This window comes from Leptidea sinapis, chromosome 18 (genome assembly GCF_905404315.1).
Source record: "Leptidea sinapis chromosome 18, ilLepSina1.1, whole genome shotgun sequence".
NCBI classification, from domain to species: Eukaryota; Metazoa; Arthropoda; class Insecta; order Lepidoptera; family Pieridae; genus Leptidea; species Leptidea sinapis.
The window spans coordinates 1,588,890-1,610,960 of NC_066282.1; the positions used below are offsets into that span (position 1 = coordinate 1,588,890).

At 35.2% G+C, this 22,071-nt stretch overlaps 1 protein-coding gene across 2 annotated transcripts; it reads right to left on the minus strand.

Annotated features, from left to right (window-relative positions):
• Window positions 1–7,855: 7,855 nt before the first annotated feature.
• Window positions 7,856–21,702, minus strand: LOC126969639 (uncharacterized). Of its 2 annotated transcripts, XM_050815203.1 has the most exons (8): window positions 21,653–21,702; window positions 20,898–21,542; window positions 20,169–20,243; window positions 17,982–18,148; window positions 16,937–17,157; window positions 13,187–13,323; window positions 12,228–12,376; window positions 7,856–10,931 (listed from the first exon to the last, which is right to left on the minus strand). In XM_050815203.1, exons 2-8 carry the CDS (start codon window positions 21,100–21,102, stop codon window positions 10,758–10,760), a joined length of 1,128 nt encoding a protein of 375 aa, XP_050671160.1. In that variant the 5' UTR covers window positions 21,103–21,542; window positions 21,653–21,702; the 3' UTR covers window positions 7,856–10,757. The 2 variants fall into 2 exon arrangements, with proteins under 2 accessions (XP_050671160.1, XP_050671159.1); XM_050815202.1 differs by having other exon boundaries at window positions 20,898–21,665.
• Window positions 21,703–22,071: the final 369 nt, after the last annotated feature.

Genomic DNA, 22,071 nt, shown 5'->3' on the forward strand with positions numbered 1-22,071 from the left:
AAACGATATCGAAAGTCACCTCGCGTCAGTCATCGCGCATGCTGACGTGATACAGACAATTTTCAATTTGGCGCCAAATCGTAAAACAAACGAATTATGTAAGTACCTTAAAGATACTAATCAAACAGAATTTCAACACTACGTTCAAGGTCCAAGGTCAAGAATTGACCCTTGTGGTACCCCCACACCGAGGGGAGTCCCAGGAGATCTCCTGCCATTCACCTCGACCCTCTGAATCCTATTATTTAAATATGAGATCAGAAGATCGAGTGCAGCTCCTCTTATACCATAGTGACATAGCTTCCTGACCAGCGTTGAATGTTAAACATAATCAAAAGCCTTAGATAAATCACAGAAGATACAAAGTGCATTCTGTGATTACTCCCAGGCCTCAAAAATATTTCTGATGAGTTCAACACCTGCATCCGTAGTCGAGCGTCCCCTAGTAAAGCCAAATTGTTTTATATGAAGTAATTTATAAGTGTTAAAGTGAGTAAGCATTTGGCTTAAAATAATTTTTTCAAAAATTTTACTTAGAGTCGGCAACACTGAAACAGGGCGATAGATATTCGGGTCAGAAGTGAGTCCCGATTTAAATATTGGTTTAATTTTACTATACTTCAGAAGGTCAGGAAACATGCCATGTTCAATACAGCTATTAAAAACTAGTGCTAGATATGGTGCTATGACGTCAATAAGAGAACTTATTATTTTTACAGATATGCCCCATATATCATCAGTTTTTTTCATTTTTAAGGATCTGAAAGTTTTAATTATTTCTGCTGGGCTAACAACACTGAATTTGAAATTTTGTTTACATTCCTTAACATTTTCCAAAAGAAGTGACTCGGCAACACTGGTGGAGGAGACAAGGGTGCTTGCGATGGAAACTGGAATGTCAGAAAAAAAATTCTCAAAAGCAGAAGCTACTTCCTGCTCAGAGTGGATTTTTGATATTATTAGATTCTATTCAAACTTGCAGTCTTTCGCTCTTCCTGATTCCCAGTTAATAACTTTCAATACTAATTATCTATATAATAATATTAGTCCAGTCATTTAAGCATAAATTAGGTAAGAATCTCGGAATTCGAGATAGCTGTAAGTCTGTAAATACTTGTATATTGACACCCTAAAAGTTGTCTCAAAACCTACATATGGTAGGGTGTACGCAACTATTAAATTTCAAGGTCAAAGGTCACAAAAATCGGTTTTTTGCGCTTTTTATGTAAATATCTTATTTCCTATGGGTTTTTTGCTATTTGTATTTATTATCAATATTGTAGAATACAAAATTTTCTACAAATTTTGTTTGATAATTTTTTTTATACGTTGAACCGTTTTCGAGAAAGAGGGCGAAGAGCGCGCGGTCACAGCATCACTTCGGGTCAACCGGTGCCTCCGGTCGAAAACTAGATAAATCAATAATTATAAATATTTGCCAATTTTTATTAACTATTATATATATTATCATTTTCTTCATGCATTAAATCTATATCTATTCAATAATACTGATAACCGTCAAACATAACATCAACCTTTCAAACGTGTATATTATCAAGTTCAAACTTGGTTAGGGCATGATTTGGAACTCCAGGTATGGGGTTGGGCAATGCGAAACGATTTCCTGGAGCCTATCATGACAATTTTACCACCTGCTCCAGAAGATTTGCTAAATACAATTTTCTGCAACTGCAAGAGTGGTTGTGGTTCGCGATGCAGGAAATCGGGCTTGCTTTCAAATCTTCATCTTTTCAAATTCAAATTCAAATTCAAATATTTTTATTCTTTCAACTGAACTTTCCAAGTCATTTTTATTTTATTTGAAGCATTTTTTATTAATTCTCTAATATGCATTGACTTAGCAATAGTATATACTTTCTTAAATAATTTTGAATATTTTTTTAAATATAGAAGAAAAGATACATCATGATTACATGATCTCTCACTATATAGATCATATAACCGTTGTCTGCTCCTATGAATACCAGCTGTTGCCCAGTTGTTAAATAACAAGAGACCACCCGAGTTGACTGTCTTTGAAGTAAATATAGAGGCAAACTCTGTTTTAATTATTTTAAATAACATACCATACATCTCATTTGGAGTACTGTTATAATTCAAATAAAAGTTTGAGAGTTTTTCCGAAACATTGCCTCTATATATTTCTCCATTCGCCTATTGTTTACCGGAACAAACATGAACTTTTTAGTTGAAGTATATTTGTTTACTTCAATATTAAAAGAGGCTAATTGACCAAAGTGGTCTGAACTCAGTTTACTAATTATTAACTGAGAAATAGGTTTATAATTACTAAAAATATTATCAATACAGCTTTTAGAGGTGCTGGTTACTCTAGTAGGTTCTAAGAAAATATTTGATAAATTATATGATTTAAACAAAGATTTGAATCTAATACTTGTGGAGGATTTTTCTAATAAGTAACATTAAAGTCACCACAAATCATAATATATTTCTTAGATTCTGATAATTTTGATAGAACCTCCTCGTATACAATCTCAAATATTTCATACTAGCTGACCCGGCAAACGTTGTTTTGCCATATAAAGTATAAATCACGCGATAGTTTTATAAGTAATAAAATATTGCCTATATTATAGCCTGTACATCATTTTGTTCTATTGTCAATAGTTTTTGCAGCGCACGCAAAAATAGGTTTTCGATTTTACACCTTGTGTTACAAAATAGCAATTTTATTACGGATCCCTAATTTTGAAAAAAAAAAAACATAGCCTATAGCCTTCCTCGATAAATGGACTACCCAACACTGAAAGAATCATTCAAATCGGACCAGTAGTACCAGAGATAATGCATCGGGGGGTCTGTATATACATACTTACAATAATGGCACACTCAGAATTGCACAGGCTATTTCAATGGTACGTTTAACAGAGAGGCCCACAATATCTTTATGGCCTTTGAATTTAAATGATTTACTTATAAGTATAAGAGAGCCGCCACGTGTTGCCTTTTCTCTGCTAAACACACTTGCCACCCGATGACCACTGGAGTTAAAAATGAGCTCATATTTACTAAGCCAGTGTTCAGTAAGACATAAGATATCAATATTTTCATGGTTCATTAGTAACTCCATTTCCACTTCTTTACCTAACAACCCTTGCATATTATGGTGCATCAGGTTTATGACTTTACAATTACTATGTTTCTTAGTACTTGTACATTGTGTATTTATATTGCTAAAGGAGTCCCCTATTGTCTTATTGAATAATTTAAATAATTTGGAACATATTCCAAGCCAGAAACTAAACTATAAGACTGCTCAATAGAAGCAGTGTTAATCAAATAATTACTTTGCTCAATAGGAGCCAAGTCCAACAAGCTATTACACTGCTCAATAGAAGCAGTGCTAATCAACTTACTAACCTGCTCAATAGAAGCAGGGGACCGGGTTGCCAAATAATTGGCTGGTGTATAAAATAAATAAAAAGATAACGATTTAGCTATCTGTCTTTTATAAAAATTAGATAGGTGTAACCTATCAAATGTCAACATTTTACATTTATGATTAATTATATTATTAATATAAATTATGTGTATGTTACTACATAATAAATTACCATTATAGGTCACATAATTTGAATGAGACAATAGGGTTAACATATTATTCAAATTGTCTCTTGCTTTGTTTTCCTGTGGCAAAGCCTGTATGAATGGCAGTGTGAAAATTATAAGATTTTCTTTTTTTAAACTATTTAACTCATTGTATAATTTTTGTAGAACATTTTTATTTAAATTCCCTCTTCTCCCAATCATAACAATAATAGAAGTATTAGAGCAATGAGTATCAATAAGAATTCTTTTTATAATTTGATAGTAACTTGCCCCTTTAGCTTGTGACCAATGTAATGGGCAAGCTTGTCTCAATGCTCTACTATATCAGAGCGACATTAACGAAGATGGAACCTTTGACCCCGAAATTCGCGCAGTGACCGCGCTCTCTCCGCCCTCTTTCTCGAAAACGGTTCACCGTATAAAAAAAAATTTTTAAACAGAATTTTGTATTCTACAATATTGATAATAAATACAAATAGCAAAAAACCCATAGGAAATATTTTTGTGACCTTTGACCTTGAAATTTAACGGTTGCGTACATCCTACCATAAATGTAGGTTTTGTGACAACTTTTAGGGTGTCAATATACATGTATTTACAAACTTACAGCTGGGTATCTCGAATTCCGAGGTGAACTTACTATAATGACTGGACTATATTGGCGGCGTTCCACTTTGAAAATTTAGGCTTATTTTTTATTTTATTGTTTACAAGTGGCCAGTTCTAAAAACTTTCAGTGTGAAACTCGTGTAGGTGTACTTCAAAAAATAATGCGTAACGTAATAAGTAGATACATATTATTTAATTTTATATTAAAAGATGCAACAAATTTATTCCACCCTTCCTCTTTTCTTATTTTTCGTAAACAAATCATCAAAAGAAAGACCCATTTCGCCGATTGACTTTTTCTTTCAGGTTTAAATTCAAATACAAGGTGTCCAAAAAGAGCGAGTATTTGTTAGTTCGATAAAACAAAAACTACTTATAACTAACCAAGAAATCTATTGTTAATGATTACAATATAAAGTGAAAAATTATTTGGAAAAGATGATGTTATCTAAATGGTGACCGTTACACTGCTGGCACTCTTCTAATCGGGAACGAACATTGGCGATTACACATAGCTCTCAATATTGCTGCCAACCTGTAACCTGATGTTTTGCTTTAACTGAGCCAGGTTTATTCTCATAGACCTTACTTTTTAGGTATCCCCATGCAAAATAGTCGAGTGGACTAAGGTTGGGGCTTCTGGGCATATAGCAATAACGGTCACTATAGTAATAAATATAATATATTGTACTGTAATAGCGGTTCTGATGAACAGATTTTATTAGAAGAAATGAGCTTTCATGATCTTTGCCAATATAATGGAATTCGTAACAATTTTGACAGGATTCTTGACTTAGTTTTATCGAATGATAATGTCAAAGTTTTAGCCTGTGATGATCCACTGGTACCTATAGACCCATATCATAAAGCATTTTTAATAATGGTTAGTTACATCGATATTGTTCCCCTAAAGCCGCAATCGTACAACAATCGTATACAATAAAGGAAATTATGCAATTATAAATAATAATATTCAAGAAGTAAATTGGCAATATGAATTTAACTCGCGTAGCTTATCGGAAGCTGTTAACTTCTTCTATTCAACACTAAACAATCTAAAAAAGAAGTACATACCTTACAAAACTATCACAAGTGGAACATTTCCGAAATGGTATTCGTCATCGTTAAAGAAAGTACTAAAAGAGAAATATAAAGCTTTGCGTAAATATAAAACTTAGAACAATGCGTCAGATGACCTTTGCTATATTACGTTAAGATATAGGGCTAAATTACTAGAAAGAAAATGCTATTACGAGTATATAGAAAGAGTTGAAAAATCATTGGTTAAAAATCCTAAAACGTTCTGGTCTTTTATAAAATCACGTAAAAATTCGAGTTGTATACCTAACAATATTAAATATCTTGATAATATATATAACACCGGAGATGACATATGTGAGGCTTTTTCTAATTATTTTTATTCTACATTTCTTTCTACTAGTCCTCCCAACGGATCTTTACAAGCTAACACTTTTCAGTCCGCCTCCTCAGATTTATCTCATATATCCGAGATTAACATTGATGTTAGTGCCATTAAAAATCTTTTAAAGAAGTTAGATCCTACGAAAGCAGCTAGTCCTGACCATATTAGCCCTATATATTTAATTAATTGTGCCGAAACTCTAGCCATACCTATTGCACTATTATTCAAAAAATCACTTAGTAGTGCCATAATGCCGCCAATTTGGAAATCGGCATTTATCACGCCAGTGCATAAAAAAGGATCAAGGATGGAGGTCAATAATTATCGACCTATCTCTAAATTATGCATTATCGCGAAAATATTTGAAAGAGTGATATATAATCAAGTATATACCGCTCTTAGGAACTCATTTCATTACACCCAGCATGGCTTTCTGCGTGGTCGATCTACTGTGTCCAATTTACTGCTACTAAATGAATTCATCTCGGAATCTATGAATTCGGGGGGCCAAGTAGACGTTATTTATATGGACTACACGAAAGCCTTAGATAAAATTGATCATACGATTCTATTAACAAACTTGTACAACATAGGAATAAGGGGAGACTTGCACCGATGGTTTTCGTCGTACATTGAGTGAAGGTCACAGGCTGTAGTTATTTGTAATTACACATCCAGTTGGATTCTTGTTCCTAGTGGGGTTCCCCAAGGATCTCTTCTTGGTCCGTTGCTTTTTGCAATTTTTGTCAACGATATAGCGTCCTGTGTCCTTTACTCTCGCTTGCTTTGCTTCGCTGATGACATGAAGATTTTTACATGCATTAGAAGTGCCAACGATGCATTAAAACTTCAATCTGACTTAGCACGCCTAGACAGTTACTGTCTTATCAATAAACTTGACCTAAATCCAGACAAATGTTTTGTTGTTTCTTTTTCTAGGAAACCAAAACAAATATCTGTGGACTACTACCTGAAGAATCAGTGTTTAAATAAATGTTTAACTATAAAGGATCTAGGTGTAATACATGATTATAAGCTATCATCACATAGATAACATTGTGTCAAAGGCTTCGAAGTCATTAGGGTTTAAGCATGCCAAAACTTATAAGTTGCTTTACTGTTCTTTTGTCCGCAGTATATTGGAATACGCATCATAAGTCTGGAATTCGCATTATAATATCAATATTGATAGAATTGAAAAAATCCAGATGAAATTCATAAAATACTTATGTTTCCGTTTGCGCATTCCTTGTAGTTCTGAAGAGTACCACAACTTATGCAAGCGCATGCACATACTTCCACTCTCTGCTAGACGGGATATCGCGGACATTACATATTTATTGCAAATAGCTTCCAATAGGGTGGACTGTCCTGAACTATTAGAAAATCTAAATGTACCCAAACCTATTAGGTTTAATCCTCTAATAAATATACCGCAAGTGAGAACAAACTATAGGCAAAATGCATTTTTAGTAAGGGCAGGCAATAAGTTCAATGAAACCTCTAAGCACATAAACATTGATCTATTCAACACAAGTTTGGCAACGGCGAGACGGCTACTGAACAGGGATTTTTTTGATTAGGTAGTATTGGATAATGTTATACAAGTTAGTTGATAATTTATTGTAATATTATAGGAGTTGTAATTGATATGCATATTATGTTCACATATATTGTGCTAATTGTATTATAATGTATCTAGTTTATGTGTAATATTGGCTGTAGGTATGTTGGATTATAGGCTGGTGTATCGCACACATATGTAACTATCCAATTATATACACGTGGGATTCTGTAAATGGCTAGCTATGACTATTAAGATTGTTTTGTAATGTTATGAAAGCTGTTGAATCTTCTTATATATAATAAATAAATAAATATTCACAGTGAGTGCTCAGCCTCGTCGATCTTCATTAAAATAAGGACCAATTATGCCTCTAATGCAATTTTCCTCCAAAAATGCCTAAGCAGACATGGCGGCCCAAACAACGACCTTTGGGCTGTGCAGGGGTCGTTCATCTGACCGTACTGATCAATTTTGTTTAAATTTACATGACTATTCAGATGAAAGTTTGCTTCATCACTGAAGAGTATGTTATCAAAATTGTTGAACCACCGTAACATTTCGTTGGCAAAATTCAATCGATTAGCATAGTCCGTATCCTTCAATTGTTGAACCAATTGAATTTTGTAGGCTTTTAAATGCAAATCTTTAAAATCAAATGCAAGGACGATTTTTTATTTATTTATTTAAAACATCACAAAATCCACAGAACTTAAATAAGGTTATAATAATACTATTTTGTAGGACTTACATCTAATAACGGATTTACAATATTTATAATAAGACATGATATTTGTGCGTGTGTGGTTTGGTTAGAGTGCGTGTGTGTGTTTGTGAATTACTCTAAATTTAACCTTTCTTTAGAGTTTTATTAACACTCCTTTTAAAGCAGCCTTTACTGTTATTAAAAAGTTCAGTACTGTTGAATTGCTTATTATAGCTGCATAGAGTGCGACGGATTATCGAATTTTCATAATAATTAGTGTGACTCAGCGGGACTTGGAATAGAGACGTGTGTCCAGTGCGAACTGACGGCACTTGTAATTGTATGAATAGTTCAGTTAGCTCTGTACTGTCAATCCTACCATGTTATTACTATACTATGTTATGAAGGAAAATTTTATGTTTAATGATTGGCCTCGCTTTCGGATGGATAAAAATGGAATTTGGCGAACTGACGCGTCTACTTCTCGAGTCGTTTCTTCGTCGCGTACTGATGTTGGCCTGAAGGCGGCCAGAGTGTTGAATTTTTACCATCGCACCTGTATTCTCGAACATGCGGATCCATTTTCTAATGCTAACGTCACTCGGTGCATGGCGGGTACGGTATTCCGCACGATACAAACGTTGAGACGCCACAATTGAATCACCATTGCGATAATACGCTATACGCGTACGCAAAAAGCGCGATGCGTTCCTGGGTACGGCTCCATAGTGACTTAAAATCCACAAAATGGCGGACGGCACGATCCCCTCTTCGATACTCTTTATGGCACTTTATACTTATTTTTATTCAAAACTAGCTGACCTGGCAAACGTTGTTTTGCCATATAAATTATATATGTAAACCTTGCTTGAGCTTTAACGAATCTAATACAAAAGATTTCATTGAAATCGGTCGAATAGTTTAGGAGTTATTAGGGAACAACAAACATACATCCTCTTTTATATATTTTTTATCATTTCACCGTTTTTGTATGTACAAAAATAAAAACATAAAATAATCAACAATTGTATTTTATTACAAACATAACCAGTGTAAATATTATCAATAGTATAATATATATATATATATATTTAATCTCATAAATCAATTACAAAATTTACAAGAAATCTTACTATACTTAGTCTTGCCATAAATACTGTTACAGTAAAAAAAAAAAAAATATTACATTTGAATTTGGAATCTTTCATTATTATATGTTTGTTCATTGAGTTTTCTCATTTTGGCGCCAATGCATTGTACAATATTTTGCAATGTTAAAGTGGAGTGGGGTGATATAGAGAACCAAATCGCTGTGATTGCATTACACAAAGTAGGTATGGAGCCAACTGCAATTTTTAAAACTCTCCATACGCTTGGCATTAGTATAATGTTTGTGTACCGGGCTATTAATAGGTACAATGAGACCTCCTAGTGTTCGTACGAAAAAGGTGGTCAAAGAGATGAGAAAAAATTTACAATTGAGCAACATTTTAACAAATAAAATGACAGAAATTATTGCTCAAAGCTCTAAGGAAGCTTCCCAATTAGTCGACAGAGTGCAACGTGGGCACTATCCGACTTCAGTGATGGTTTGGTGGAGTATTTAGCTATGAAGGAGTAACTGTGCCATACTTTTGTGAAAAAGGTATCAAAACAACGGCACACGTGTATCAACATATCATTCTTGAGAAGGTAGTGAAGCCATTTAACAACGCCATGTTCAATAACCAAGAATGGTCCTTCCAGCAAGACTGGGAGCCACGTCATAAAGCTCGGACTACGCAGTCATGGTTAGAAAGAACGTTTCGGACTTCATCACAGCTGAAGACTGGCTGTCGTCCAGTCCCGATCTTAATCCGGTGGATAATGATTTATATTCAGTTTTAGAGAGTAGGTACGGCTTGCTCTAAACGACATCATAATTTGAAGTCCCTTAAACAAATCCGTACGATTGGCAGTGCATTAGAAAGAGATTTAGAGAATTTTTCCATGGAAATAGTGTTCTATTGATAACTGGGCTCAACATTTAAAGGACTGTATTGCAGCCAATGGAGACCACTTCGAATAAGCTTTTTATAATTTAAATCGTTTTATATTTATTAATTATACTAACACACTGTAAAAGTAATAATGCAATAGAAATCTTTTTTTCATTGTTTCAGTATTTATGGCAAGACTAGGTATATAAAATCAAGTAAGTACCATTCGTTAGTGTCCCTTAATTCAAAAACGATTTTACTTATTTTAATTTGTATTTTGTTTGCAGTGGTCAAAACAAATGAAAAAAATCATAAAACTTGTCTCAAATAGACAATTAGCATGGAAAATGTGGCAAGAACAACAACAATTTTTTGATGTATACATAATTACAAGCTAAGGTTTGATTAAGATCATTAATTTATTGATAAATTCAAATAAATATATAAGTATAATATACTTTTTATATCATCATTATTTACAAAGTAATTATAACCTTTGACAGTCAAAATAGTGTTAACTCACGCGCTCAGCTGTCGTCGATTCATCGATTTAGGTATTTTCATGTGTTGTTTTTCCGTATGCAAAAATAAAATATCATTATAGAAATCAAAATAATTGAAATTATAAATCTGAAGTTGTATTTTCATGGACATTTCTATAGAAATCCCTGTTGACTATTATCAGTGATCAGATCACATCCTTTTGTTAAATTTCTTGCAATGCATTATTTAGCAAACACATTAAAAAAATATAATTCGAGAAGAATATAATATATCTATTTTTAAGTATTATATACATAATTTGTGTAAACTTAATATCTAGTGTCAACTATATAAAAATTTGCACAAGATAAAACTGTAAATAATTTGAGCATAGTGTCTGATCTAGTGCAGTGGGTGAGCTGCTTCCAGCTCGCGGAACACGTAGGTGAGCTTCATGATGGCCAGCCACAGATCCTCGTCGCAGATGTCGTGGTGCAGCGTCAGTCGGAGCAACTTGTCGCTGAAGCAGCACACCTTCACAATGACTCCCTCGTCATTGGGAGTCTTACAGTCGCCCTGACACAACATACATTATTGTTTGAGAGTAGCCTCAATAATCGACGTCAGCAGCGTGTCATGGTTGTTGTGAGCGGGGTTCACGTACCATCACGTGATATTTGTCATAAAATTTAGCATAACGCATAGCGGAAAGCAATGAAAAGTCGCGTTGTAACAATAAAAAGAAAACAAAAAGTAAAAAAGGAACGGATACGATAATAATTACTACTGATGCCTTACATTATGCTCATGAACTTCTAGGGCAAATATAATGGGAGTTGTTCGTACGATGCGCATTTACCATTAAAAAACCCCATTTTCGAATCACCGCTCTTAGACAACACTTCTTTTAAGCTTTGTCTAGTATCGGAAAACTGGGTCTCGAAATCTCGATTGATTGTCACTTTCGCAGTCATCTGGAGGGCAAAGCGAAATTGGCTTTGAAGAAGCTGGGAGAAAGTGGGCGGCGGTAATCACTTATAACACCAGGTGACCCGTACGCTTGTTAGTCCTCCTCTTCCATAAAAAACTATGTGGGAAGCAACAACGTGAAAAGATATAAAAGCGACAGCAGGAAACTTATGGAAAAAGATAGCAATGGACAGTGAGGCCTGGAACAAGCTGCAGGAGACCTGTACCCAAGAAGACGTGTGTACGACACTGATTAATACTAATGAAAATAAATTTGATATATCTATACACAATATATAAAATTCTCGTGTCACAATGTTAGTTGCCAGATGCTCCGAAACAGCTTGATCGATTTTTATGAAATTTTATATGATTGTGTATTTGGTCAATTTTAACTACCGTACCTACATTGGAAATAATTAGGTTTTTATTAATATAGAAATATTGTAAAAATTCAAATATACCTCATCGAAAATAATAATATCCGGACTACCGAGCCTTGGTCGGATTTTAAAGAATGTAGAAAACTTGAACAAAAAAAAACTAATAGGACATCTGGATTCTAACCGGGGTCTTCTGCTTTCTGGATCACCCAATGTCCCATCTGAGCTATTACAGTCTTGTATATAGTGCCGAAATTTACCTTTGTATTCTAATGTTAATGAAAGACGGATAAAACTACTTTTTTTTGTAAATTAAAACCTAGCTTAGATTTATCGCCCCCGAAATCCCTTGTAAACTAAATTTTATGAAAATGAGATTCAGATTATATATTATATACATATATATACAAGAATTGCTCGTATAAAGATATAAGATTGCAGTTCCTGCGTGCATTGATGTGGACATCTCATACACTGGTGAAAATAAACTATGACATTGACGGTCCTCTGTGTGTCACACCTGTGTCTCTGCCAAACAAACTTGTCCCAGCCTCTGCTCCACCAGCTGTGTAGTCAGCGAGCTGCTCTCCGGTATCCGCACCATCACTAGGTTGGTGTGGACACCCGCCACGTCCACCGTGAAGTTCTTCAGGAACATTCCTTCGATGACTGGAGACAGGTGAATTCAGATTACATTTTGCGGCACAGGTAAGATCCTGCCTTTGAAACTGAGAAGAAACCAACTTTACACATAAGGGATAATATTAAGTATATTTACTAATCCCTGCTAACTCGTAAAGATTTTAGTTTTAAGGATTATGTATATATATCGTGTAAATGAATTAAAAGATATATTCTTCAACTTTCACTCAAGCAGTTGTTTTATTCAATCTCAAAACGCTCAGTCTCTAAACCACGTTAAAGTAGACTATGTTTCCTAAGTTTAACGGTAATGTTCGGTGCTAAGATTAAACAAGGTTTTATTTTCTTATAATGTCTGAAACAAATAATATCGATACACTGAACATTTTTTAAGTTATACTTCTTTAGGCACGTTATGAAAAAATTATGAGAGTGAAATTTTAAGATGCGCGCGCATGACTGTAACACAAAATTAACAGGTTGGAGTTGGTTCCATAAATTTTCTGACGTTAGAGTCATTTGTTATTTTTGTTTTGGTTTCTTCATTCATTATTAGGACAGGCAAGGGGTTGAAGCTCATACAGCCGTATTCATAATTTAATAATTAATTGTCAAAGCCATCTTTGCAAGATTTCTACAACGTAGAACAGCACGAGGAATAAATCATTTTAATGATTTTTGCTTCGTTAGGCCAAAAAAGTATAACCTCTTGCGTGCATAAAAAGTACACACACATTTTTTTTTAATATTTTAGCTATCATTTTGATTTCTGGATAGATCTTGACGTGACAGAAGTAAATATTGAATGTTATTATTATTTGACCCATAAGTGCTCACCCTTGGCCAGGACCTGCGCTCGCTTGTGGTCCAGGGCCAGCGCGGGCGCCACCTCGTCCAGTGCCACGAGCGCGGGCGCCGCTAGCACGCCGGCCTGTCGCATGCCACCGCCCAGCATCTTGCGCACGCGCCGCGCCCTGCACGTGGCACACACAACTCATCATTGATATCGGACACTACATAGTGGACGGCCGCTGTTTGTGTTATTGCAAAGGCCGGGAAATAGGCAATTGCAGGTCGAGTATGATCAGGCCGAGCCGTAGGCGAGGACTTCACTAAATATGGGACAGGCAATTGCCATTTCCCGCCGAGGCATATGTAATGCTTTTCTCAAAAGAATGCAGGGAAATAAAACACACTTTTTATATTACACATAAAACTTAATAAATTTATTATTTATTAAATTAGTAGAATGACGCAACTGGTTATTGCGCCAACGCGAATACCAGATGTGAAAGAGCATACACCTTCACTGTTGGACCTTCTGTTGACCTCACATCCGGACGGCTACTTAGTTTCCTCTGGGGTCGTCGGACCACTACCTGATCCGGAGCACCCTGCCGATAACGTGCCTGACACGGCCTCGCTTCTTAGGCCGTCGCCGCGTGTGGCACTATAGGTCAGCAGAGTGGGACGAGATGCGGTATTTTTTTGCATCCTATGCAAGGCATCGATCGCATCCATGGAGGCAGATTTGACCACCGCACCGCGGAATATGCGGCAATGGTGATCCTTGGTCATCCAGAGTCGAGTTGGACGCGAAGAGGGAGCCCAGGAGATCAGCTTTCTCGTTCGCGTCATGTGCCAGCGAGTCATCGTCCCTGTGGAGTGGCTAATTGGCTGGCTGGCAGAAGTTAGGACATCTTTGGTGAGCGGCCAGACCGCACGAGTTCCCGAGGGAAGGCGTGCAAGTCTCTCGCCAATTCTGCCAATGTGCTTCGACTTCGCGTCAGCAATAACTCTTTTGAAGGACCTGGAGGCTGGATTGTAGTGTTTTTTTAAGTTCGCTGGAATTCACATCCTTAGATACCACCGCATTGACGCAAGCCTCATAGCACCCCTGCTTTCGGTGAGAGGCCATTTTGCAGGAGCGGTCAAAACATGGTTGGTACCTGCCACTGATAGGCACAGAGGAGGATGGAATGAAGAGTTCCATTCCTTGCAGTACCACATCAGCAACAGCGTCATCAGCGGCATCTGGATCTCCCAGCGAAAAACAGATCTGCCTCCACGGGTAGGATGCAAAAAAGCACCGCATCTCGTCCCACTCTGCTGACCTATAGTGCCACACGCGGCGACAGCCTAAGAAGCGGGGCCGTGTTAGGCGCGTGATCGGCACGGTGCTCCGGATCAGGCAGTGGTCCGACGATCCTAGAGGAGGGTCAACGGAAACTAGGTAGCCGTCCGGATGTGAGGTCAACAGAAGGACCAACAGTGAAGGTGTATGAATTTGCACATCTGGGATTCGCGTTGGCGCAATAACCAGTTGCGTCAGACAATATGCTAAGACGATGTCGTGAACAGATCTCCCTGCATGATCGGTGGTACGTGAGCCTAGCCATTCAGCGTGGTGGGCGTTAAAATCGCCAAGAAACACGATCTCTGCAGTGGGGATCTACTCCAACACGGAATCTGTAGCCATTTGGATGTGTTCGAGGAGCCGGTCAGTTTCTGCGTTACCGGTATGGGACCTATAGAGGCATGCGTAGATTCGCGGTTGGTCATCGCAGTCTACACGCAGCCAGATGATGGATAGATCCTGTCCTTCAAGAAAAGAGAGTAGTCAAAAAATCTAACTCCTTATCTAATGGAAAAACTGACTGGCAGGGCTTTCGTTACTCCTTGGACGAATATATTCAGTCCCTGTTAAAACTCCAGAGGATACTGACAATGCTTGCTTGTACCCTGATCCAAGTATCGGCATGGAAAAACTCGACCGTCTCCACTTGCCTTCCAAAGATGTCCCTACAATTAGCAGATATTATAGAAAGCCTTAAAGAGAAACGACGACTAAGAAGAATCTGGCATCTATCTCGCCATCCTGCAGATAAAACCGCCTTCAACTGAGCAGCAATACAGCTAAAGAAGCTATTGCAGTAACAGGCAAATACTTTATTCCAAAATACTCTCGAAAGATTGTCACCTCAGATTATCTTAAAAATATTCAAGGCGAATGATAGTGGCGATGAATCTGACATTGATAAAGTACGCACTCCGACCCACAACTCCAAACGAATTCGCGTATGAGATTAAGCGACTGAATATCAACAAGGTGCCTGGATTTGATTTAATTACTCCCACAATTCTTAAAAATCTTCCTAGGAAATGCATAACATTTCTTGCCTTACTCTTTAATGCTACCCTGAGAACTTCATATTTTCCCATAATCTGGAAAGTATTGAAACCGGCGTTCCACAGGGTTCAGTACTTGGTCCCGTAATGTATAACATATTTACTTCAGACTTACCGGTATATGAAGACGTCACCGTAGCAACATATGCCGATGATGTAGCCTACCTTGCAAGCGATGAAGACCCAGCACAGGCTAGTAATAAGCTCCAACACCTTTCAGACAAGACCCATGCATGGATGAATAAATGGCGCATCCGGGCAAATGCTCAAAAATCGTACCACATCACGTTCACTTTAAGAAGGGGAAATGGCCCTCCTGACAAACTTGGCTCTGATGTTCTATCGGATTCTGAGAAAGTGAAATACTTAGGCTTTAACTTAGACAGAAGACTCACCTGGATTTCTCAGATATAGAAGAAACGGGATGAAATTAATCATAGGTTCCGAAACCTTCACTGGCTCATGGGTAGAAACTCTGTCCTGTCTACTGACAATAAGCTCCTAATCTACAATGCTATGTAGCCCATCTGGACCTACGGAAATCCACTGTGGGGCTCTGCCAGTAAAAGCAACATCATGCTCATTCAACGAGTGCAAAACAACATCCTGCCTACCATCACAAGTGCCCCATGGTTTTCCAGAAATGACGAGATCCATCAATATAACAAAAAGGTGACGATTTTTGTGAACGTATATTAAATTTTCATTAATTTACTGACAATGAACCAAGAAATGAAAAAGTCATAATATTTTTTTTAAATATAGTGAGGTGGTCTTAAAATATGTTTGTATTTAAAAAAAATAAGTATGAACAATATACTAAATGAATATAATATATAAACTAAAATACTTATCATAGATACCTGATATAAATCAAGAAATAAAACAAAAAAAAACTGTAGTAAGGCTTATTCTAGAATCAGCAGGGTACAATGTTTTGTCCCAAAAAGGTTTGCCACTATATTAGTTGAGTGTAACCCAACACTGATTTCCAGTAGCTACCCTCAAGAAGGTGGTGGCCATAATCATGACCTCATGCAGCCACAAGTGTGATTTTGAATCTAATTAATACCCTTATAGGAGCCTTAAGAATCCCACATATAAACCAGCCACATATAAAATATATTATTACTTTTGAATTTATGAGGTTATTACTTTATGTTTTTTATGCAATAAAAATTCCAGTTTTTCTAAAATTGCAGTAAAGCTATGCTATATTTTCTCTAAACATTTCAATTATATTGTATAACATCAATTTTATCACTGGCACAACAACTATTTTAACTAAAAACTGTACAATGCTTCTAGCAGATCCTATATGGTACTAAAAATTTCATTAGAATATTTAGTGTATGTAGTAAGGGATTCAAAGATTTGTGGTATAAGTATACAACTTACTGTTCTATAAAGTGATAAGACCCAACGAGCACCGAACCAACAGGTGCAGATAGACCCTTGCTAAAGCAGAGGGAGATGCTGTCACATCCTCGCACTAGCCGCTCCGGAGGCAACTGAAGGTGGGTGCTGGCATTCAGCAACCTTGCTCCATCCAGATGGAGTGGCAGAGAATGTTTCTTACATAGCTCGGATACAGAATCCAACCAATCTAATGGGATTACCTACGATAGGAATAGATTTGATAGAATTAGTATAACCGTGAATTAATATACTCTTTAAAAAAAGTTATTTAATATCTAATCTAACTTTACATTCAGATATACAAGTGGACGACCAGCATCCTCCCAGGATGCAGCATACAGGATGAAGTCTGCAGACATTGCGCAAATCCTTTTAGCCATACTTCAGATTTCAATAGGTTCATTTGGCCCCTCCATATTCCACTTATAAAATACTCTTGATATTTAAATTACTAAATATATTCATCTTTTAACAAAATAATTGTACTATGTTCAGTTTTGAAAGGCATGGGGTGTGGATTATTATGCTACATTCTATATTTAAGTCCTATGGTGATGGGTACACTACAATTTCATATTGTGTTGTTTTTTCCAAATGTTTAAATTATATTGCATTATGACTTTGATCATATTGTCACTTTTATGAGCAGATGTTGCTATTTATTTTCAGGTCATCTGTAACATCACTATTTTTAAAAAAATGTTGTGAACAAGTTGGCATGAACATATTTATCAATTATTAGTTCATGTAATTAATATGAATTATAACTGATTTTTTCTATTTTAATTATTATTTTACGAAATTTATAATTATTATTATTTATTGTTTATAACTGCTAAAGTATGATCTGACTGATTAAGCTTCCTTCTATGATTATGTTACTTGAATAATATTTACAGTTTACATATACATGCCTGTGAGCTCAGCTACATTTGAATGAATACTACTGTGTAGGTATTGATACCCAAAATATTAAGTGCTCAGTGTGCCTCTAATGAAGGTACTTCATGAATGTATAACATACCTTGCCTCCACAAACATTATGTGTGTTCTCAATAGCAATGAGTGAGGTGATTGGCTCATGTATGTCACTACCACGGATCCTTTTCTCTACATCCCTTAAGTCAAATGTACCGTCAGGGTTGTTGGGTACTGCTGTTAGCTGGACACCAGCGACATGGGCTGCGCCACCTAAAATATTATATATCTTTAACATATGTTAAAAATTAAGATGGACCTGGTAGGCATAGGATACTATATGGAGATATATAGAAAAGATGCCAGTTCTAGATTAGATTTGTATCTGAAATGCTTGAAATATGTAGCAGAAATAATAATTAATGGATACTCCTTAAATATATACGGCATAGGCTTCACTTTCATCCTCATAAAGAACGGAGAGATACATGTTACTTACTTAAATATAGCAAATGGCATGGTAGACTGTCCTGAAGCTACAGTAATAATTGAGACTCAGAACAATTTTAGTGTCACTAAGAAACTACATGTACTATTACATGTGCATTATGAATCTACCAATTGCAGGCAGAACTCTTTTATGGTTTGTTCAAGTAGAAATTTAAACAATTTATTATTTCAGAGATAAGTTTTTGAGACCAGAGATCTTTTAACATCATCAACTCAAATTAGGAAAATTATTATAACACAAATAAAATTTGAAAAACAATATTTTATTAATGGTGTTTGATTCGAACCCACAACCTCTGGCGTTCCGTGCGGGTGCTCTAACCAACTGAGCTAACCGTTCGAATATCGCCTCGTTATAAAATTCTGTTTGCTTTGTTCAACTCTCAGGTTGTGGCTTCATCTAAAGGATCTACTTAACAGTTGATAAGCTGCTCAACACCAATTTTTGCATATTAGGAAATTGACTTGAGATGTCGCTCTTGTAAATTTAAGCAATATGTTATGTTTTTAAAGTGATAACCGCTTCGGAGTGGCGCAAGAAAATATCCCAGCCTTCTTTTTTTTTGCGCTCTTTTTAATGAAATATACAATATTGGACCTTATTATAAAAGTGTATATATATTAGGGAATGAAATAATTGTAGATTTGTGATAAAGCCAACAATTTAGATAATTTGAGTTCGAGACAAGCCACCATTCATCTTTATATATATTTCACCATTTGGTTATGTTTAGAATAGTATGTGTGTGTGCTATTTTCTATTTCATTTTTTAATTTATCCTTTTAATTCTATTATCTTCTTTTGAACTGTAAATATGGAAACTTGTAATAGGCCTCCAAAATTTAATAAAGTAATTTGTAATATTTGTTAGCTGTAAGTTTTCCTAAAATTGTATACATAAAATAATTATATAAGAGGTTGAGTTATAAGTCTTATTCAAAAGTATGTGAATTACCCGTTTGAATCCTTTTTGATTATTTTAAAATGATACTTTGATACTCAACTAATATGAATAGGTATTTCACATTAATTGTGATCCATGTTAAATAATAGAGTATAGCAATATAAAAAGTATGGTATAAATGATAAGTTGTTTACTATTTTTTTTTTAAAAAGCTTGACATTTATAATATTTTTATATAAATATAATTTTGATAAACAACATTTTTAAACGATTTTTTAAATAATTTAAAAAAGGTCACACCAAATGTTCAAGAGAGTTAAAGCATTCTATAGGCATGTACCAGCACAAAGGACAACTTTACATAGCATGTTGCATTGGAAAAAGTTGTTTACAAAAACATGTTTTCTGTCTGTTACTTATATTAGTACTAGCTGACCCAGCACACATTGTATTGCCGATATTAAAATCGCGATACAAAAATAACTGTTGATCATAGATGGGTGAAAATTTGAAGTTGTATATATTTTTTAATGCTGACTCATAATCAAACAAATTTAAAAAAAATGTCAAAAAAAATAATTGGTGTGGACCACCCTTAACATTTAGGGGGATGAAAAATAGATGCTGTCCGACTCTCAGACCTACCCAATATGCAGTCAAAATTTCATGAGAATCGGTCAAGCCGTTTCGAAGGAGTTTAACTACAAACACCGCGACATGAGAATTTTATATATTAGATATTACTGAGTGTGGCAATATGTAATAAATAATTTGTGGATTCATACTGGTATATTTCAAACTCTGTAGTCCTGACACATAACAATCTTATACTTTCTTAATATTTAGTAATAATGACTCAAACAATCATATTTTACTACCTTGCTCATATTTGTAAATGTGTGATAAATTTCCTAATATGACCTCTGATCCACGTTTGTTGCAGTGCACCATAACTGGAACATAAAAATGAATTATACACTGCCAAAGTAGCTACACTTACATTATTTTTATTAAATAAAAGAATACACTTATTTTTAATACAAAATAAACATACTTTTTGCCAGTGTACCTTATTCCGTAGAATTTTGAGGGCACGAAATAGGGGTCACAATTATGAGTACAATAATTGTACTAATCATTAGTATTTACATGAGAGTTACTGTTTATATTTTTTATAATTTATAACGGAGACTTTATATTTTAGATTACTATATTATGGTCTTATTCATGACTTATTGGAGTTTTAAATATTGTGACACTTATTCATTATTGGATATTAAGAGGTATGATGTTAGATAAACTTTTATGATTATTTATGGGTATGACACACATTATCCCTCTTTGAGAAATATAAGTACACATATAATGAAACATTTAACCCTGTTATTGTTGTTTTCAGAAGAAATTTAACTATTTTTCTTTGTTTTATGTTGATAAATTACAACTTCAACTCAGAGTCAACCTGATAAATCTTTATCAAAACAATTATTACAAATCCAAATTGAACTTACTCTTACTACCTCAATATCCACAAAATGAAAGTGCTTGACTCACTTCAAAAAAAAATACATTTAATCCTTACTCTAAAATTAAAAATATTTACATACCAGCAATAAGATTTGACATAGTTCCACTAGGAACAAACAGACTAGCTTGTTTTCCAAGGAGTGTGGCTACTTTCTTCTGCAAAGTAATTACTGTAGGGTCTTCACCATATACATCATCCCCCAGAGCTGAATTGACCATAGCATGCTTCATAGCTTTGGTTGGTTTAGTTACCGTGTCTGATCTCATATCAACTATATAAGCCATTTCTTTTTGTCAAGATGTTGTTAAATAATGTAAGTACATATAATAATATTATATCGTGGGTAAGCTACCTATTAATAATTAATCAACTGCCTAGTGAATAGTTGAAATATTATATAGCAATATACGTATTCTATTAAATGACACCTTTTATCTAATAAAAACAATCCTGATTCATTTTATCAGTTTGACATTTCACACTCGCAAGTCGCAAAGCTAGGCACTAAGGCCGGCATACCAAGGTCAGACGGTGCTACTGCTAATAAATAATAGATATAATTTATAACTTTTAGTTTAGTGTTATAGGCAGGTTTGGAATCAGGCTCTTCGCCTCCTAAATATAAAAGAGACTTCAAAAATTTAGAACCAAGGCGTTCAAAGATCAAACGGAGCGACTTTAGTTGATCAACTTCAAATTTTCTAATTCGCTTGCGTTTTAAACCCTGTGAACCAAAGAACAATATTAAACAAAGTTCAACAAAATCGAAGCAACATAAAATAAAAACAGTTCTAATTTCGAAACTTTTCTACTTTTAGCGCACAAAGTATGTACCATATTTTTTACTTGAAATTTTAGCGCTTTAACAGTTAACTTGAATCAAAGAGTAATTTATGTATCGGGGAAACTTGAATCATTAATGTCAACCGCGGAACACTGACTAATGACTATACTCGAACGGGAGCTCAACTGTCAATATGTCTGAACAATGAATGGTTGAAACAAATGGGCTGTATCACTGTAGTAATGCGCTGATATTTATAATCAGGGGTATTTATATTTGGGCGCAATTATAACATCCAGTAATACCCTCTTATAAAATAATTCCATCGGAAGCGATATAGATGCATGCAATCTAAGACTCTTCGAAATCCAATCACTTACTCTTAAACGGATTTTTTCCGAGATTTTTCATCATATCATTATTATCAATATAACTATATCAATTGACTTATATCTTGTGAAAAATTCCA